Source organism: Silurus meridionalis, chromosome 20 (assembly GCF_014805685.1).
Source record: "Silurus meridionalis isolate SWU-2019-XX chromosome 20, ASM1480568v1, whole genome shotgun sequence".
In the NCBI taxonomy this organism is placed as follows: domain Eukaryota; kingdom Metazoa; phylum Chordata; class Actinopteri; order Siluriformes; family Siluridae; genus Silurus; species Silurus meridionalis.
Window position 1 is genome coordinate 14,515,306 of NC_060903.1, and position 17,907 is coordinate 14,533,212.

Genomic DNA, 17,907 nt, shown 5'->3' on the forward strand with positions numbered 1-17,907 from the left:
AAGCTCCATCACTGAGATTGATCGCTCTTTCTCGATTTTAGACATTTTTAAAGACTGCTGTAAAACTTTCCACTCCTGCAATCTTCTCTGTCTACTGCTCCTGATTTGCGAGCATGTCCCGAGCGCCTAATGCAACCTCGGTAACACGACTTGGTATTTTAGATGATGAGTCTGCTTGGAAACATAAAAAAAACCTAATAAAAAGCTGTTTTATAGTCAAAACAACATTTACACAGTCTGACTTGGCATTTTCGCACACTGGCAAACATTTAACATTTACATATTTGGCAAAGCGATCCATATAGGACATGATAGAATTGAGTCCAGAGTGTTAATATGTTTGTTTAGACGGATGGATGGATGGATGGATGGATGGATGGATGGATGGATGGATTGATGGATTGATTGATTGATTGCCAAGCTTAACCCTTTTGTAAAACTTCCAACCCAACCCAACTAGTGTTCTTCACTAGTTAGATATTTTTTTCTGACCTTGTGATCCAGTTCACCCCAGAACAGTCCAGTATAATTTAGGGGCAGTATCTGGGGGAGGCCATTCTATGATAATAACATGATCATAATATGATAACACTCCAGCCAACATTTTTCTCTCAAAAGAACTCATACAGAGCTTGGATTTATTATCTTGTTGTATGGTAAAGTCGGTTCTAAATAGCTGCAGTCCAAGACAGAGTCCCAGACACAGTCTATATACAAATAAATATACAGCATTACGATAAGCTAGTCCATGCAATGCATTTAAAATTCACAAGGTGGATCAGCTATAGTGTGGCTGTCCATATAAACAGATTTAAACTGACAGCTCTTAGAAGCGCTAACCAATAAGACACCATGTTTGTTTTCTAATGTGTAGAGTAAAAAAAGGAAATTGTTCATAAGTTAAATGTATTTGATTTGTGATTAAATGTAGGAGCAATGGGATATTTACCTATAATACATTTAGGCAATCCTTCACCTGGAAATAAAATTAATTGAGATTTTTTAAGACATATCCTCCAAATTCATGTGCAGCTCTTCTTTTTTCCTCCTTCAGTACAATTAAAAAACATGCCCGTTTAATGTCTTCTAGGGACAGCCATATGCACCTGCATCATTCTTCATTTAACTCAAACATAGAGTCACTTTGAAGCACTTTCTTTTGCTCTTGACCTATTTTCACACTAATCTCAGAGCCCTTGACTTTTGGTAAGGATGAAGATGAAGGCGAGCAGTAGGTTTAGTAAAGTGTTTGAAGATGCAGGTTTTTTAGCCCATCATTGCTTTGTTAAAACAGAAAATTTTAAAGGTCAGCTTTGTAGTCAGCTGTGCAGTGAAATGAAACCTGTTTTTTTTTTCATTTTTTTTTTTTTTCTGGGGGGGCAGAAGTCAGCAGTAGTCTCAGGTGAATATTGAAAGACTTGTCCAGAACACCTGTGTATATATTACACTGCTTTATATTTTCACCTTAAGTAATTAGAGCAAAAAACCTACGATATAAACTGATTAACAAATGCTAGTTACAGCTTCTTGGTTTGTGTTTGTCTATATAAAGTTCTTTGCTATGGTCGTGGTCTTGGTCTTGTGTAGTGCAGCACCATGGACAGCGACTAACAAAACCCCCAGCTGTAGTTATAGTTTAAAGATACTTTATTGTCATTGTAGTGATACAACGAAATGTAAGAAAATGTAGAAATAGACAAAAAAATAAACAAAAGATAATTGCACTAAAATATAATAAAATAATGTCAATAAACATAATAATATGACAATAAGTGAAACTTGGATCTTGGTGCAAAGAGAGGAGTGCAAACAGTGCAAACAGGTAATGCATGCTATGGACAGAAGTACTGGAACATCTCATTTCCAGACAAATTTGGTTCTTCTCCAAGCAGTTACCACAAATGTCTTTTGTCTGTATAGTGTATGCTGATCATAAAAGAAGTGGCAGAATTATGTATACGTTACTATAAAAGTAACCATTTAATTTAAGTTGCTTGTGAAAAAACATTTTATAATATCATTGGATAAATGATGTATCTTTTATCCAAAGCAGACAAAAAAGGATCCTCACCTATTCAGCAAGAGAAATAGAGTTGAAAACCCATAATTTCCTCTCTCACTCCAGTTTATTTAAACTCCCAGACTTTCTTTGCTTCCTGATTGGCTGTTAGCTCCTACCAGTCACAATGTAGTTAGGATTTTTTCATGCCTAAAGCAGAAATGTGAAGATGATTGACACATTGGTGCTGAGCAAATTCTTTTTGAAGATTCAAAGCTAATAGAAGATAAACCGATTTAAATGCTTGCAGTGAAATATATACATATTTACACAGAGAGTCGATTGAAACCAACCAGCAAAAAATGGCCAAAGGAGAAAAATACCTGCCAATAGAACTTGACGCCTGATTGAAAATTCACCGGGGCTTTTATGGCCTAGAAATTATAGTCAAAGGACATAAAATACCTAGGCAAGCTCTGCTTCTACAGCTTGCACGCTCTCATTTAAAGGCTACTATTAATTAGAGATTCCAGTCTTTGGTTAGTGTTCAGTGACACAATAACTCTTCGTTCTAAATGAGGCAGTTGCCTAATGTTGCCTGTATAGCCGACAGAAGTCCAGACACTAATTTAACGGATTAACAGCATGTGGAAAGAAGACAGAAAGGAGAAAGCAAATGTAAATTTTAAATATCTGGTTTTATATATGATTTAATAATTTGGTTGAGGACTTCATTGGTAGTGAGGTCAGTCCTATGTGTTTTAACTCAGGTTTTATCTTTATATATAAATTTCACAGTATATCTAGGGAGTGGTAGCTCACTCGTAAAAAACGTCAAAAGCTCAAATCCCTAGACCACCAAGCCCTCACTCCCTAACCCCACTCCTGTGTCCCTGAGCAACCCATTAGCTGCTTGGCTGAATAAATGAAATGAGATAATTGTGGGTCACTCTGGATTAAGGCTATAAATACAATAGCAATGTGAAGGTTTTTCTCTCTTTCTTGCTTGTGTTTTCAAACTTTCTCTGCCTCGGGCTTCTGTTACTGTGGATGTTCTCTGAAATCTACAAGTAAACAATACACTGAAGTTTAGGCGAGGGACACTTGAACAGGAAGCATTGGAAGCATTGGCAAACTTAAATGTACAGCAGGAACATAATTCAGAAACATAAATCGGACATTAAACAGAGTTTTGATGGCAGTAATCACATTATCAAGACACTCGTGCGTTGATAATGTGATATATATATACAGTATAGATAGATAGATAGATAGATAGATAGATAGATAGATAGATAGATAGATAGATAGATAGATAGATAGATCGAGACATAGAGACATAGAGTAGCATATGAGTATATGTTCTGATTCTTGTTGCCTGTGCGTGTGTATGTGTGTGCATGCACAATATATGCACATCGCATTTCATATTTAGTCCCCATTTGCTTTTATAACAACTAACAGTCCCTTTCTGGTCATTCAGCTACACGGGTGTTAGTAAAGTCACATACTGATATATGGTAAGGTTGCAGTCAGCATTCCAATTAATCTCAAAGGTGTTTAAAAGGGTTGAGGTCAAATTTCTTTAGCAGGCCACTCAAGATAATTCACATTAACCCATGTAAATTATTTCTTTATGGATCTGGCTTTGTGCACAAGGGTCATCATGTGCCATGATGGAACAGGTTTAGGTCTCTAAATGAAGGTAAAATGTAATGCTACTGCATCCAAAGGCATCTTATACAATTGTATGCCTTCAATTTTGTGGTAACAGTTTGAGAAAGAATCACATCTGGCTGGAACACTCAGGTGTTTCCATACTTTTGTTATATAGTCTACATGTGTGCATGTTAATTGCTTGACCCTGTACTAACATTCTATATCTTAGGCATGTTGGCAAATGGTCAAAGGTTAAAAGCAATTATTTTCTTTCCTTTCTATTGACCAGGAATTGCTCAGCATTGTATCTGGAACACTGCACTAATGAAAAAATCCCCTCATGCTTTCATGTAATTATAGAAACGTCTCCTCTACCCCTTGCATTACCTTTCTTTCCAGTTGCTTGCTCAGGGAAAATGTCAGTGTTGCATTCACGCCTTGCTTGTGTAATTAATCTTACACCATTTCTTTATTAATAATTTGGCTTATATAAACACTGTAAGCACTAAACTGACACTCTTGTTTTCAACCATTTGTCTTGCATGTCTCTAACTAGTCCTGTGCTCTATTTCTGAACCTCCTCCTTTTCTTGAAGTTTGATTCCTTTTGAATGTGTGTGTGTGTCTCTGTTTCAAAAGTTTAATGAAGAAAGTATGATAAAATATCTAGAGGAGAAAGTGTGCATAAGCATCAGCCTAGGAATACTGTAGATTCTAAATATAGATCAGTTTTCTGATTAGTAATCGTCATCTTCACACCAATCAGAATTCTTTTGTGAAATTAAAGGAAACCTAAGACCTAAAACCTACCTGAGACCATACTCTATACTATATATATATATATATATATATATATATATATATATATATATATATATATATATATATATATATATATATATGAGACTATATTTTTACTGCTTTATATTTCACTTAGTAATTAGAGTAAAAACATACAATAGGACCTGAGAAACAAATGCTAGTTACAGCTGCTTGGTCTGTGTTTGTCTATTTGAAGTTCTCTGCTCTCGTCTTGGTGTTGTGAAATGCAGCACCATGGACAGCATCTAGCAAAATCAAGCTCTTCATGTATAATGTGACAGCTACCAACCAGGGATGTTAAAGCTTAACATCGGCAGTCAGAAGCCAGTCAAGCAGATGTTCCAATTAACTAGTGATCTCTGGATGATAGGAAAAATTAAACTTGGAAGTGTTTAGTAAAAAAAAAATGTTCAAAAATAAACACCCCCCCAATAGTCAAGATTTTTTCGGAAAGTAGGGTAACGTCTAAATACTTTTGCACTTGTTTTTGTTTAATTATGATGTTATTTTTTCATATGATTTTTTTCCTTTATATGAAAATCACTTCCAGCACGGCGACTGTTGGCTCATGCTAGTTTTGTCCCTATTTACATGCAAATTACCCATTGTTTGGGATCTTATCACCATTAAAAAGTAAAAACTATTTTCTTTGGTGTTCGTTTTTTATTTTCAAATAGTAGGATGCTTAATTAAATCCGATATCTCAAACAAGCGTTGTTAGCACCCAGGCTTCCTGCTGTCAATTGGTCATTAATGTTAACCAGTGCCTGTTTCAGCCATTATTACTGTAGCAATCTTAGTATTCTTGCCCACACAGATCCTTTTTTATCTTATTATAACAGCTTGGAGAACAGCTGATCAGGATCACTGAAGGCCAGTGAGAAGCTCAGAATCTGCTGCCACAGGCTGAAGGTCACTCATGTTAACGTAGCAGCATTATGCCTCATTGTACAAGCTTTCAGAGTTTGACAGCACAAACAATTCATTACCATGACACTGCAGCTGTCTTCCTCTCTGCCTGTCTGACTTGTTCCTTTCACACCTTCCTTTCTCTCTCTTTCTCTCTCTCTCTCACTCTCTTTTTGTTGAAAGGTAAATCAAATGCTATACATATTTGTCTTCTAGCAAAAGAAAAAAAACTCAGCGTAAGGAAAATTATCGAAGCAGCACAGCACATGCTTGACTTACTGACACAATGGGTTCTGTATCACGTTGTATGATAGAATTAATAAAATAGCAAAGATTTATGTTTCCCAAGGACTTGGTGTGTCCACCCACGGACTCAGCTTGTGTCTACAGGATTATATAAAATGCAAACACGGAGTCAAGATGAAAGGGACTTACAGCAGTAGGACTTCAGTGAAAACATGCATGCAGCAAATATTAACAGTAGTGCTACACTTTCTATTACAAACACCAAGTGTATACACTGTCAGTTTGCTATGTAGGGGGGAAAATAACTCGAAGAGCCTTGGGTTCAGAATTTTGTTAATAATTAGTTTTAATGATACATTTAAATCGATTTTTCTGGTATCAGTACTTTACTTCTTATTGCGCACCGTTTTTGGCCCATCAGCCTATTTCATCTCATTGCGCGGCTTTTTCAATCTACAACTGGTGTATCATTTCCTCGCTCTCACGCACCACAGACATAGGCTAGTTTACAAAGCTAAAAAACAAGCAACAGAAAGTCTGGGGTGTAACATGGACGAGACAGAGGGAGTCAGAGAACAGACTCATTCCTGATCACATGATCATCATCTTTTCGCTGCTTGTGTTCTATATGGTGGTTGTTCAGCCTGGATACTTTCATTAGGTAATGAAATGTAAAACATGAGTGTCTGTACTTTTACTAGAGTAAAGGACATCTTCCTCATCTAGTGAAACATCTTCCCACAAATGTGAGGCTATTATAATGGGCAGTAAAGCATAAGTCTGATACTGCAAACTAGAATAGTAATGAGAGAAGTTGAGGCTTAGTGGTTAAGGCTGTGGGTTACTGATCGGAAAGTCAAGGTTCAAGCCTCGGTATGATGTAGTTTCTCCTCTTTAGACCCCCAAACAAGGCCCGTAGGGCTCTGTCCCCCAGGGCCGTTGTATCATGGCTGACACTGTGCTTTGACCACAGCTTCCTAACATGGCTGAGATATGTGAACAAAGAATTTCACTGTGCTATAAATTATGTGTGACAAATTTGTCATGTTGTACGAAAGAAAAAATATAATAAATATATAAATATACATACATAATATATATCTAATATACAGTGTATATACACATATACACATACATACTGTATATATAACACAGCCATATTCTAATGTGTTATAGTCTTTTTATTCAACGAGTTCATTCTCATTCTCATTTTTATTCGTTGCTCATTTACTCATTCCAATAAGACGATAAAGCAGCATGGGGTAAGACAACTACCCTTCGTTTTGAGCATTAATAAAAAACATTTTTAGAAAAAAATCATGCTGTAGTTGTGTGAATGTCTGTTGTTTTGTTTTTTTTCCACTGTGATGTATTTTTAATAAAGGGCTTAACTCTCTGTAGACTCCCACAAGGCCCTGAAGTCATATACACACCAGCTATCTGTGTGTGTGTGTGTGTGTGTGTGTGTGTGTGTGTGTGTGTGTGTGTGTGTGTGTGTGTGTGTGTGCTTGCGAGTGTGCCTTTTGGGTTCTCTGTTTCATTAAAACTAAATGCACTCACATCAGAGCCCTTGAGAATCCTCCAGAAGATACTATTAAAAGAAACTCAATAGTATGACAGCTATTTTTAGCTCGGCCTATTAAGCCCGTCAGACCCAGCACCTTTTGGGCCCATGATTCTCGAACCATCAAGAAATCTATCCACACATTAACACACACATTCCATTTGTTATATTTTATGATATACTGATGTAGATTGTCCTAATATTTTAAGTAAAAAAAAAAAAAATTTTACTCCTAAGGTTTAACTTTTTTTGTAAATCTGGGATCTTGCAGCCCATAAACAGCACCCCCTACATGGCATACTTATGAATCAGCAGAACCCTGGCGGAAGCCTTATTCAGCTCAGGTGCAGGAGGGAGTTTGTACCCACAGCGAACGCACAGTACAAAGCTCCTTATTTTTATTTTATAAAAAGAAAGAGAGACTAAAATATAGATAGATGTGAATAGATGTGGATAGTGTAGATTTGCTTAACATGAGTTGAGATGAAAGATCTTGAGTGGCCTGCTATAGAGCTCCGACCTCAAACCTATTGGGATGAATTGGAATGCTGACTGCACCCCAGACCTCATCACCTCACCTACCTGAGTTTGGAAATTTCCTTATGGCTGAATGAGCACAAATCTCTACAAGCACTCTGTTAAAACTAGTGGAACATCTTCCCAGAAGATAGGAGGTTATCATAATAGCAATAGGGACTAAATGAGGAATGGGATGTTCAAAATGCGTATACAAATCTGACAGTCAGGTGTTTCGACAAAAGCCCTTTTTTAACTGCTATTTTCATTGAATCGAGTCCGTTCATTTTCACTCTAACATCATTATACTCTTAAGTTAGCCAAATCGATTTTCAGTTACTCAGCGCAGTCCTGGCACGATTTAGTCTTACTGCATTTATTTTCTCCACAACAGGGTCCAGTCTCAGAGGCACAGGCTCGCTGTCTAAGCATTAGGTACCTTTCCAGCTTTACTTGATTTTTGAGTGTGCATGTGGACATGTGTGTTCATCAGCCACAAGGGTGTATGTAAAGTCAGGTACTGATGTAGATGAGGAGGCCTGGGGTGCAGTCAGCATTCCAATTCATCCCAAAGGTGTTCAGTAGTAATAATTATATTTTTCAATAAAATGTTTTTTCTTTGTTGTTTTTACCTATGTTTATTTAATTTTTTCACCAAAGATTATTTGTGATTTAGCATTAATGAGCGGACCCCCTGCAGTACCATTGCGGATCCCCGGTTGAAGACCCATGTCATAGTAAATTGGGATGAGCATTAATCTAGTTTTCTTTCTGGCATTACCATTTACACAGGTAGAGGGCATCCTTCGCAGGTCTGCTTTCCTCTTTTTAACGTGTCATCTCTTAAATACAGCTTTGCGTTAGCTAATATTGAGGTGACTGTAAGTCAGCACTGGTTTGTGCCTCTAATAAGGTGTCATCTAACCAGCTGTCAGGGACTTGATTTCCTCCGATGGTTTATGCAGCTCTCTGGGTTCAAGGTCCCTTCCGTTCAACCCCCTTCACTTGACGTCCATTCATCTGGACATAAATTTTGACCTAGTTGAATTGAAGCGTCTGCTTGCCGCTGCAAAACACCAAAAATGACTATAGATTTTCTGTCCTTTACACTGTTCGATTATGCAAAGCCACTGTTTTTATTTTCTGTTTTTTGGGGCTTGTGCCAGCCTGGGAATACACTCCATCTGAGGATTCCAACGGACAAAGTCTTGTTAGTCCATAGTCACTGTGCTTGTATAGAGGAACAGGGTCAGTATGAGGCTCTTAAAGATTGAGTTCCTCCAGGTCTTTTGTGAACCTTTGGCCATAAATGTTCCTTTGTGAGACAGTAGAAAATATACGGGATGCTTAAACCAGCACTTTATAGATGAGTGCTTAAATACATTTTGTCAATTAGCAGAAGAGGTCCTGTGACTTGTTTGCCATTTTGACTGATAATGGGTGCAGCTTTGAAGCAACACCTCTGTGTGTATTCGTGTACATGCATAATGAGTGTTTAGACACTCAGTCACACCATGCGAGAGACGTTTCTCTCTCCAGCTGAGTAGGTTGGCACGAGATTCTAGCTTATGTGAGGGCATAAAGGAGCATAGATTTACATCTGCACCCCCTGGTGGATGACTGGAGTCAAGAGGGCTGCACAATAATAGTAATAATGTAGGAAATTATATTAGAAAAAATGATTAGAAGAAAATTATCACGTATCCAGAGCTTAAGATGGGGTCAGTTCAATGCTTTGACACGAACTGATCCACATGATATACACTATATGGACAAAAATATTTTGAATTTAATTTTTTAGCTACATGTGGTTCTCCAAACTGCTACAACAAAGCTGGAAGCACACGATAGTCTTTGGACGTGGTAGCATGACATTTTTCCTTCACTATGAGACCCAAACCTTTTCCAGCATGACAATGCCCCCATGCACAAAACCAGCTCCAGCTCTCTCCACCACATCTGTCTATGATTGACTCTTAATGCATGTCAAGATGCCTCGGTCAGCTACATCCGCTACCTTCTTAAAGGGGCTGCTACAGCCGGTAACACATTACCGCTAAATTGAAACCCCCAAGCTCGCAAAAAGAACAAAAAACAACACAGTGGATTTATGCCCGTCGTATCATTTTATTTTGTTGTATTTATCCACCACACCTTAAAGGCCGGTCCGTAAAAACATTGTCCCACATTTTTTCGGTCTGTGGCGCAAAAAAAGGTTGGGGACCACTGGATTAAAGTCCAGTTGACATGTATAAATATAAGGTACATTTAGAACATAAATATATACAGACGGTCCCCAATAATTTGCAGTTCGAAACTCGCAGCTCGGAAAATTTGCGGGTTCTCATTTGAAACAGCAAATTGCAGATTATCTCAAAATTTGCAGGAATCCGCAGCAGGACCGAATGTTAAGGAGCATTTTAAACTATGTTTTTTTACAAACAAATTATATAAAAATTATGTATAATTTTATTGAATTAAAGTGACAATGTCTAGAAGAATTCACTAAGGTCCCATAGGGGCTGCGTCATAAACTCGTGGGGGATCTTAGACCGTAACCCCCGGGAGTTCCGGGGGACCACTGTATATAGTATATATTGACCCAAGGCCAAGGACTGATCCCTGAGCACAGGAGCACCTTCAGTGAAAGCAGTGATGGCAGATTTATGTATCTAGGCACAGATCTCCTACATACCGGATGTGGTCATTTACAGGCACTCTCAATCTTCTCTTACACTGTTCCAAGTCTCTCATCTCCGTTCTCTACAGCTCATCAGCTCATTTTTGCTCTTCTTTCATCCTCTCTCAGCTCTTTTTATCTCTATCCCTCACAGGCTGACAAACACCCCTCCCTTCTCTTTTTCACTCTCTTACCTCCATCTGTTCTTCACACTGAAAACACAGGTAAAATCTTGTGCGTGCATGTATATATGTGTTTGTGTTGGTGGTTACACATTTAATAAAGCATTTGTGTGAAACAGTGTGTGAGCGGATTTTGGCAAAGTGAAGATAACATTGGCTTTTGGAATGCAAAGACAAAGTGGAAAGTCAAATCTACTGATCCATACCTATGTCACACACACACACACACACACACACACACACACACACACACACACACACACACATACTGTGGTTGGGGTGACTACTACTACTACAACACAGATTGCATGATCACACAAGCTGAAGATTTCTTTGAATTTATTTTCTTTTTTCTGCAAATACATTTCCCTTGACAGAAGGTAATCACTCACTATGTGCTCTCTCTCTCTCACACACACACACACACACACACACACACACACACACACACACACACAAACACACACTATGACCCCCGAGGCAGTATGAGCAAAGAATGCTTTAGTCTAATGCTCCATGTAATTACATTATCTTCCTCAGTGATATTAAAGAGAATTATTTAACTGGCTGTGGGGTTTAAGAGGGAGTTGTTCATAGAGAAGAAGCGAAAGAGCGAAAGAGGAGGAGCATGGCCTGTCATAGAGAATTACTTAATTCGATTTGGAGCTCACTTTTTCCTAATTAGCTCAGACAGCGATATATGCAATGAAGCAGGAATCATGCGACGGCGCATTATACCGAATAAGATCAGCAGTGTGAGTCGGTTGCGGATCATCGCTTGCAGCTAATAGTTTGGTCAAAAAATTGGATCTCAGCTGGATGGCTTTGGATGTCCCTTCACCCTTCACTTTGAACTGTAATGAATGGACTTTCGGTGCCAACCAGATGAGGATGGGTTTTCTTTTGATGCTGTGTTTCCTACCCACAGTCCACTGACTCGTCACAGTTTTGTTTTTACTGTGTAAAGCTGCTTTGAGACAATGTCCATTGTTAAAAGTGCAATACAAATACAATTGAATTAAATTCAAATTCCAGCATGACAATGCCCCCCTGTCCACAAAGTCACGTCTATGAAAATTTGATTTGTATTCGTGAGAGTGGAAGATCTTGAGTAGCCTGCTATAGAGCTCTGACCTCAACATCTTTGTAAGGAATCCGAAGACTGACTGCACCTCAGGACTCCTCACCTCAACCTACATCTTTACCTGACATTACTTACATCCTTGTGCCTGACTGAGCACAAATCTCCACAAGCACACTCCAAAATCTAGCAGAACATCTTGCCAGAAGAGTAGAGGCTATTATAAGAGAAAATGTTGTCCATAAACTTTTGTCCATTCTGTATAGTGTCATATGAACACTATTACATCAATTAAAACATATACAGTACCTCTGGAAAGTGTATTTTATAGTCCGATCTTTTCTCCCTGTGGTCAGTTACTGTTAAAAAAAAAAAGATCATAATATTTTTGCGCTTTCTTTTCCTTCTGGGTCTCACAGGACAAGCTTAAGACCCTGCAGAACATCACCGATGGAGGATATCCACTGCAGAAGTGAGTTCTACACACTCTTGCACGCACACACACACACACACACACACACACACACACGAACTGGTGCTTACCTTGTCTTTTTCCTCACTGCTATAACAACGTTAGCTTACCTACGCTAAAGTCAAAGTGTGACACTTTCAGTGCATCAGTGACGAGTCGTTCATGAACGATTCATTCATTTCTAAACGAATCTTTAATGTGATTCAGAAGAACGAGTAATCTCAAAGAGTAATGCATTCATTTTCTACTGGACGTGCATGAGCAAAGCATCGTAAAATCTCTCTTATGTACCAGGAACGGAATTGAGTACTTTATCCCATGAGTCCTCTGGTACGAGTCGTTCGTTCTTTTGTCATGTGACTCCCATAGACGCTATGCAGAACATTACACAGAAAACAGAATTGAGCAGTTCATCCTATGAGTCCTCTGGTCTGAATCGTTCCTTCTTTTGTCATGTGACTCACATATACGTTACACAATGCAATGGCGCAGCTCTTTTTTGGTCCGAATCATGACATTATTGTTACAGTAATTATGGGAGTCACGTGACAAAAGAAATAAAGAGACGAATCAGAAGATTTAAGATGATATCAGATACTTATTCCGTGTCCATAGCTGCATTGTCCAATTTTCAAAATTGGAACAATAATCAAAGTTCGTGTATTCAGATGTGTTGGAGAATCTGCTTATTGAAAACTTAACATTTCATATTATTTCTGATCAAATGCCTCAAAAAAATATTCATTCATTTTAAAAAACGAGATTCAAAGAACTAAGTAACTAGAACGATCCGATCTTCCCATCACTATATTGCATCACGAGCATCAAGTCGTGTCGCATTTCGTTTAGCTGGGAATGAAACACGCATCCTCTGGAAAAAAAAAAAAAACATCTAGCTGACACAGAACCCATTCAGCATCGTCGGTGACTTCGGTCCCACTGAGTTCATCGTTTTTCCATGCTATTAAATTGGCTTTTTGACAAGGCAAATGAATTCTGTCTGAATGCTGCCTGCTGTTTGACATTTAGAAAGAGGCAGTTGTCAGTCCATTCAACCCCTCACACACACACACACACACATGTGTGTGTCCTTGAGCAAATTTGAATGAAATTCCCTCATCAGTGTATCATGACTGGATTCACCCCCTGGCTAAGGCTTAGGCTGCAGTTTAATTAAAGATAACACCTGCCAGCCAGGCTTCCTCACAAAACGATGAACAATTAAGTGAATTATATTTCCCTTGGAAGAAAAAAAAACCTGTGTGTATTTGTGCCTGTGTGGTGTATGTTTCATTTGTACCCAGCAAGAACATTGAGAACATTTGCACTGGCAGGATAATGATTGTGTTTAAGTGAAGTCATGAATTCATACCTCCATCGCTTGGGTTCTGGAAATACAGATGAAATCAACACCACATCAATCATCAACAAACCATCATCAATCATCGGCATGCAAGTATATGAACCGAAAGCACAAGACGATGAGATATAAGACATTAGATAATAAAGTAACAGCTGTAATAAATGGATTTGCAGAAAATGAATAGCTTTCACACGCTGCCTTTAACAGAATGCGAATTGTTAGGATCCAAAATAGACCCTAATGAGGAGCTCGGTTTCAGTCTTCGGTAGCTGCACAGTCTGAGAATGGCACCACACAATAAAAATTCAGGCACACATTATACACACCACATCTGGGAATAACAACACAAAGCAAAATGTGTATACCAAGATTTATTGTTTGATGTTGCCCTGTCCTCTTTAATCCCATTTGCTTTAACGTACCTCATGTACCTCGTCCTGTTTTCCCACTAATAGTAAACGTGTTTGATTGACAGCATCCAGCACGCCTGGGGGGACTTCCTGCAGAGACAACATATCATGGAAAAGAGGAGCCCGTCCCCGCCGTCCCTCTCTTCTTCAGACAAGATGAGCACTTCGATCAGCATGACCACCCTGTCTGATGGCAGCACCCCTGTAAGTCTTACCCTGTTCTCTTATTGGCTGAGCATGAAGCAGCCCAGAGCGGCACATACCCAGTTTTAAATCCCAAAGTGAATGTGTTTTATAATACATACAATCCTTGCAAGAAAGAGGCGATTATAGCTAAATCTACAATACGATTTACAACAATCTCTTAAATCAAATGGCAATTTTCCCTACACTTATTTTTCCTGCTACATTATCAGCTTAACTTGTCAATGTTCCAGTGAAGTAGCAGGGTTTGTATTTCTTATCATTTCTTTCTCACTGCTGATTGAGATCCATGTCTGTATGTCTAAATCTGAATCTACAGTATGTACTGAGTTGTTTTTTTTTGGCTAGGCTTACCAGTCTGAGTGATGTGAAGCATGGAATAGTATACGGTTTCTGTGTAATGGCTGTGTAAACGCTTAGGTTTCATTTGCGTGCAAGGGAGAACCTCTCCGTTTTGGATGGGAAATGAAATCGCAAAACCGCACGCAACACACATTGGGTAACCTTCTTGAAAATACTCCTCTGGAGCATCCCCTTTCTGCTGAGCTTGCTGACCAATAGTTGCTGACTGAGACCTAGTGAGGGAGGAAAACAGGATGAGAGAGAAAACGATACACATCTCATTCCTATCCTTCCTGCAAGTCATTTACATGGAATTTGTACAATAACAGTGACAGTTAATACCAAGAGCTTACTGGTCATGTGGGTGAAGTAATGACAACAATGTGGGTACTGGAGGTGATACATTTGGTGGTACATCACTGCTTTATTAGTAGATGTTAGTCTCTGAAAGTACATTTTACATGTTGTCTATGGGTTTGCAGGAATCTCCTGCTTGCACTCACCTCCTTTAAACATTTCACTAGGTACTTTGTAGACAAGTTTCCCCTACAGTAGGTCTGATTGAGTATATGTGCACAGTGCCCTGTGATGGATTGGAGTCTTATCCAGGGAGGATTCCCACGTCACATCCACTGATCCAGACAAAATGTTGTGGACACCTAACTGTAAGATTCGTATGCGCTTTTTGAACATTTGATTCCACATTTAAATATCGATTAGCTGCGAAAATAACCTCCACTCTTCTAGGAAGATGTTTTACTAGATTTTAGAGTGGAGATTTGTACTCGTTCAGCTGCAAGGGTGTTAGGAGTGAGGGTGCAGTCAGCATTCCAATTACCGTATTTTTCGGACTATAAGCCGCTACTTTTTTCTTACACGCAGGAATACCGGCAGAATGCAGTGACGTGCTTTTCCCAAAATGGCACTCTGCTATTAAAGGAGCCACAGCATATTTCACCCTTTACACCGTGTAACAGACACTGTCTTTCGGTAAAGCCTGTGTAAGGTTCATTAGTTTCAGTGTAGACACTGCGGTTTATACACAAGGTGTGGCTCATTTATGTTAAAAATAAAAATATTTGTAAAATTCAGTGGGTGCGGCTTATACAAGGGTGCGCTTTATAGTCCGGAAATTACGGTAATCCCAAAAGGTGTTCAATAGGGCTGAGGTCAGAGCTCTATAGCAGGAGATCTTCCACTCCAACCCATATAAAGCATATCTTCTTGGATCTGGCTTTGTTCACCGAGGCATTGTCAGGTTGAAACAGATTTGGTTCTCCTAGTTCAAGTGAAGGAAAATGTCATTCTAGTGACTCCAAAGACATCCTATAGAATGGTGTACTGCCAAATTTGTGGTAACAGCTTGAGAAAGAACCACATATGATGGGAAGAGTCAGGTGTCCCAACTAATTTGTACACATAGTGTTTAATTGAGTGAGAGTGAGAGATGTGCGGAAAAACAATACAAAAAAAACAACAATTAATAAAAAATAAAAAAACAATTTTATATATATATATATATATATATATATATATATATATATATATATATATATATATATATATATATATAGACTTATTTAGTCTATAAAAATGTATGTCAAAATGCAATCACATTTCTTGGACATGATAAACACACAAAAAACTTTCTGTCCATGCTTTGTCTGCTGTTTTTAAATATTTTTTAATAATTTTTTTAAGACTAGCTTTCTTCATGAGAGTTTTTTTGTATATTGAGGTGAAAAAGTAACCACTAAGAAGTCACAAAGTGTACAAGCCCACGCTTGAATTTCGAAAGCTTTCTTTTTTCTATTGTCCCAGCAGGACAGATCATCTCTGCAAGGAACCCAGTCATACTTTCAAAATGACTGGATTTGTAACCTGCACCTGCACGTTTATTCAAGAAAATTCTCAACATTTTATTGGAGAACCTGCACATTTAGGAGCACTTCATAATTTCTTAACTAACAGTCGGATTAGGTTTGTCCTGTGTCTATTCATAATTCATATAATAATTTATAAATGGTGTGTACCAAATAACTGAACCTTGGTTCCCTCTTTCAGTTAAAACAAGGTTCCGGGTGTAAGAAGAACTACATATTGGTCTTCAGTGAGATGAAGAAAAAAAACAGTAAACACTAAATTCACATGTGTACCGAATGCAATCCTTTTTGTGTGGAACATATTTATTAGAAATAGTAATTTGTACAATTTGTAGTGTGTTGCTTAACCCATTTTGATTTTGTTATGCGCATGTGCGAAATCCCTGCCACCTTTTTACGACAGTTTAGTGTTTTCTGCCCAGCTTCAAGATTTTCTCTGAAGAATAGAAACTCCTGACATTCCACATCTCGAGGGAGTGAAAGAATAAATGATGTAACGAATGAAGACTTTTGCTGAAGTAGGCTGAAAGTAGAACAGTTAGGTAGAACATATCTTTAGGAAATTAAATATCAAATGTAAAACACACACACACACACACACACAAACACACACATTTATATACACACCTGTATTACCCTTGCATTTTAATTCAATTTTATTAAATCAATTCAATGTGTGCCAATTTAATTAAAACTCGAGTGTATTGCATTATTTTGGTTTATTTTATTTCATATTTTTATATTTTAGGAAAATGTTATAAAATATTATTTAATATACTATTTAACCAATTCAGCATTGTATTAAAAAAGTTTTTGTTGACTGTTGATGTTTACAAATGTTGATAATAATTAATTGTGTTCATAAAAAACGACAAGCAATTTTATGCTCTGCATTTCTTCCCCCTAACGGCAGAGGGGGCAAAAGTACACACATTCACTAAAGTAGAAATGTTCTAAATTTATCTTAAATTAATAGTTTTCAAGTTTTTCATACTCTAATAAGCATGAACAGGGACAAATATTGGTGCTTTATGCAAATGAATGTGTATTATTATTGAATCCAAACTCAGCAATGTTTTAAAGTAATTATAGTGTTTTAAATGTCATAAATCATCAGGACACCAAACGAAACCTTTGCTATGTTTCCACACGGACGGTTATTGAGGTGACACCAGAGACACTGTACCTCTTCTAACTTTCATACAGATTACATAATGAGAAAAATATGACATTTCAAGCTTTTTATTCATATATTTATTATGTTTGAAGGAAGTAAAGTATTCACTAAGATTCAGGTTGTTTTATTTATGTCTGTGAAAGCAGATATAGAGAGAGCGCCCCCTGTCTGTTTTCTTAATTTTACAAAAGCACAACGTTTTGTTGTTATTATGAGCGTAAAAAAGTAGATCCTTTACAGATTCGAATGATGCTCGTATCTGTACGATCAAAAATGACAGCGGAATGGCGTTATGAGGAAAAAATGGCACAAAATGCGCCGCCATGTTTCTCAGCCCCAGAGGGTTTATTGATGGATGTGAGCATCATGGTGGATTTCGGGTCTGATTTGAGACTTGGT

At 37.9% G+C, this 17,907-nt stretch overlaps 1 protein-coding gene across 2 annotated transcripts in view; it reads left to right on the forward strand.

The window, feature by feature from the left end:
* Nucleotides 1-17,907, forward strand: part of schip1 (schwannomin interacting protein 1) — a 344,140-nt gene that overhangs the window by 103,444 nt on the left and 222,789 nt on the right. For both annotated transcript variants that reach the window (XR_006928793.1, XM_046876056.1), the window contains exons 11-12: nucleotides 12,077-12,129; nucleotides 13,968-14,106. Coding sequence is in view for 1 of the 2 variants with exons in the window: in XM_046876056.1 (XP_046732012.1) it covers nucleotides 12,077-12,129; nucleotides 13,968-14,106 (192 nt within the window). In the remaining variant the exon portion in view is untranslated. The remainder of the gene's footprint in view (nucleotides 1-12,076; nucleotides 12,130-13,967; nucleotides 14,107-17,907) is intronic.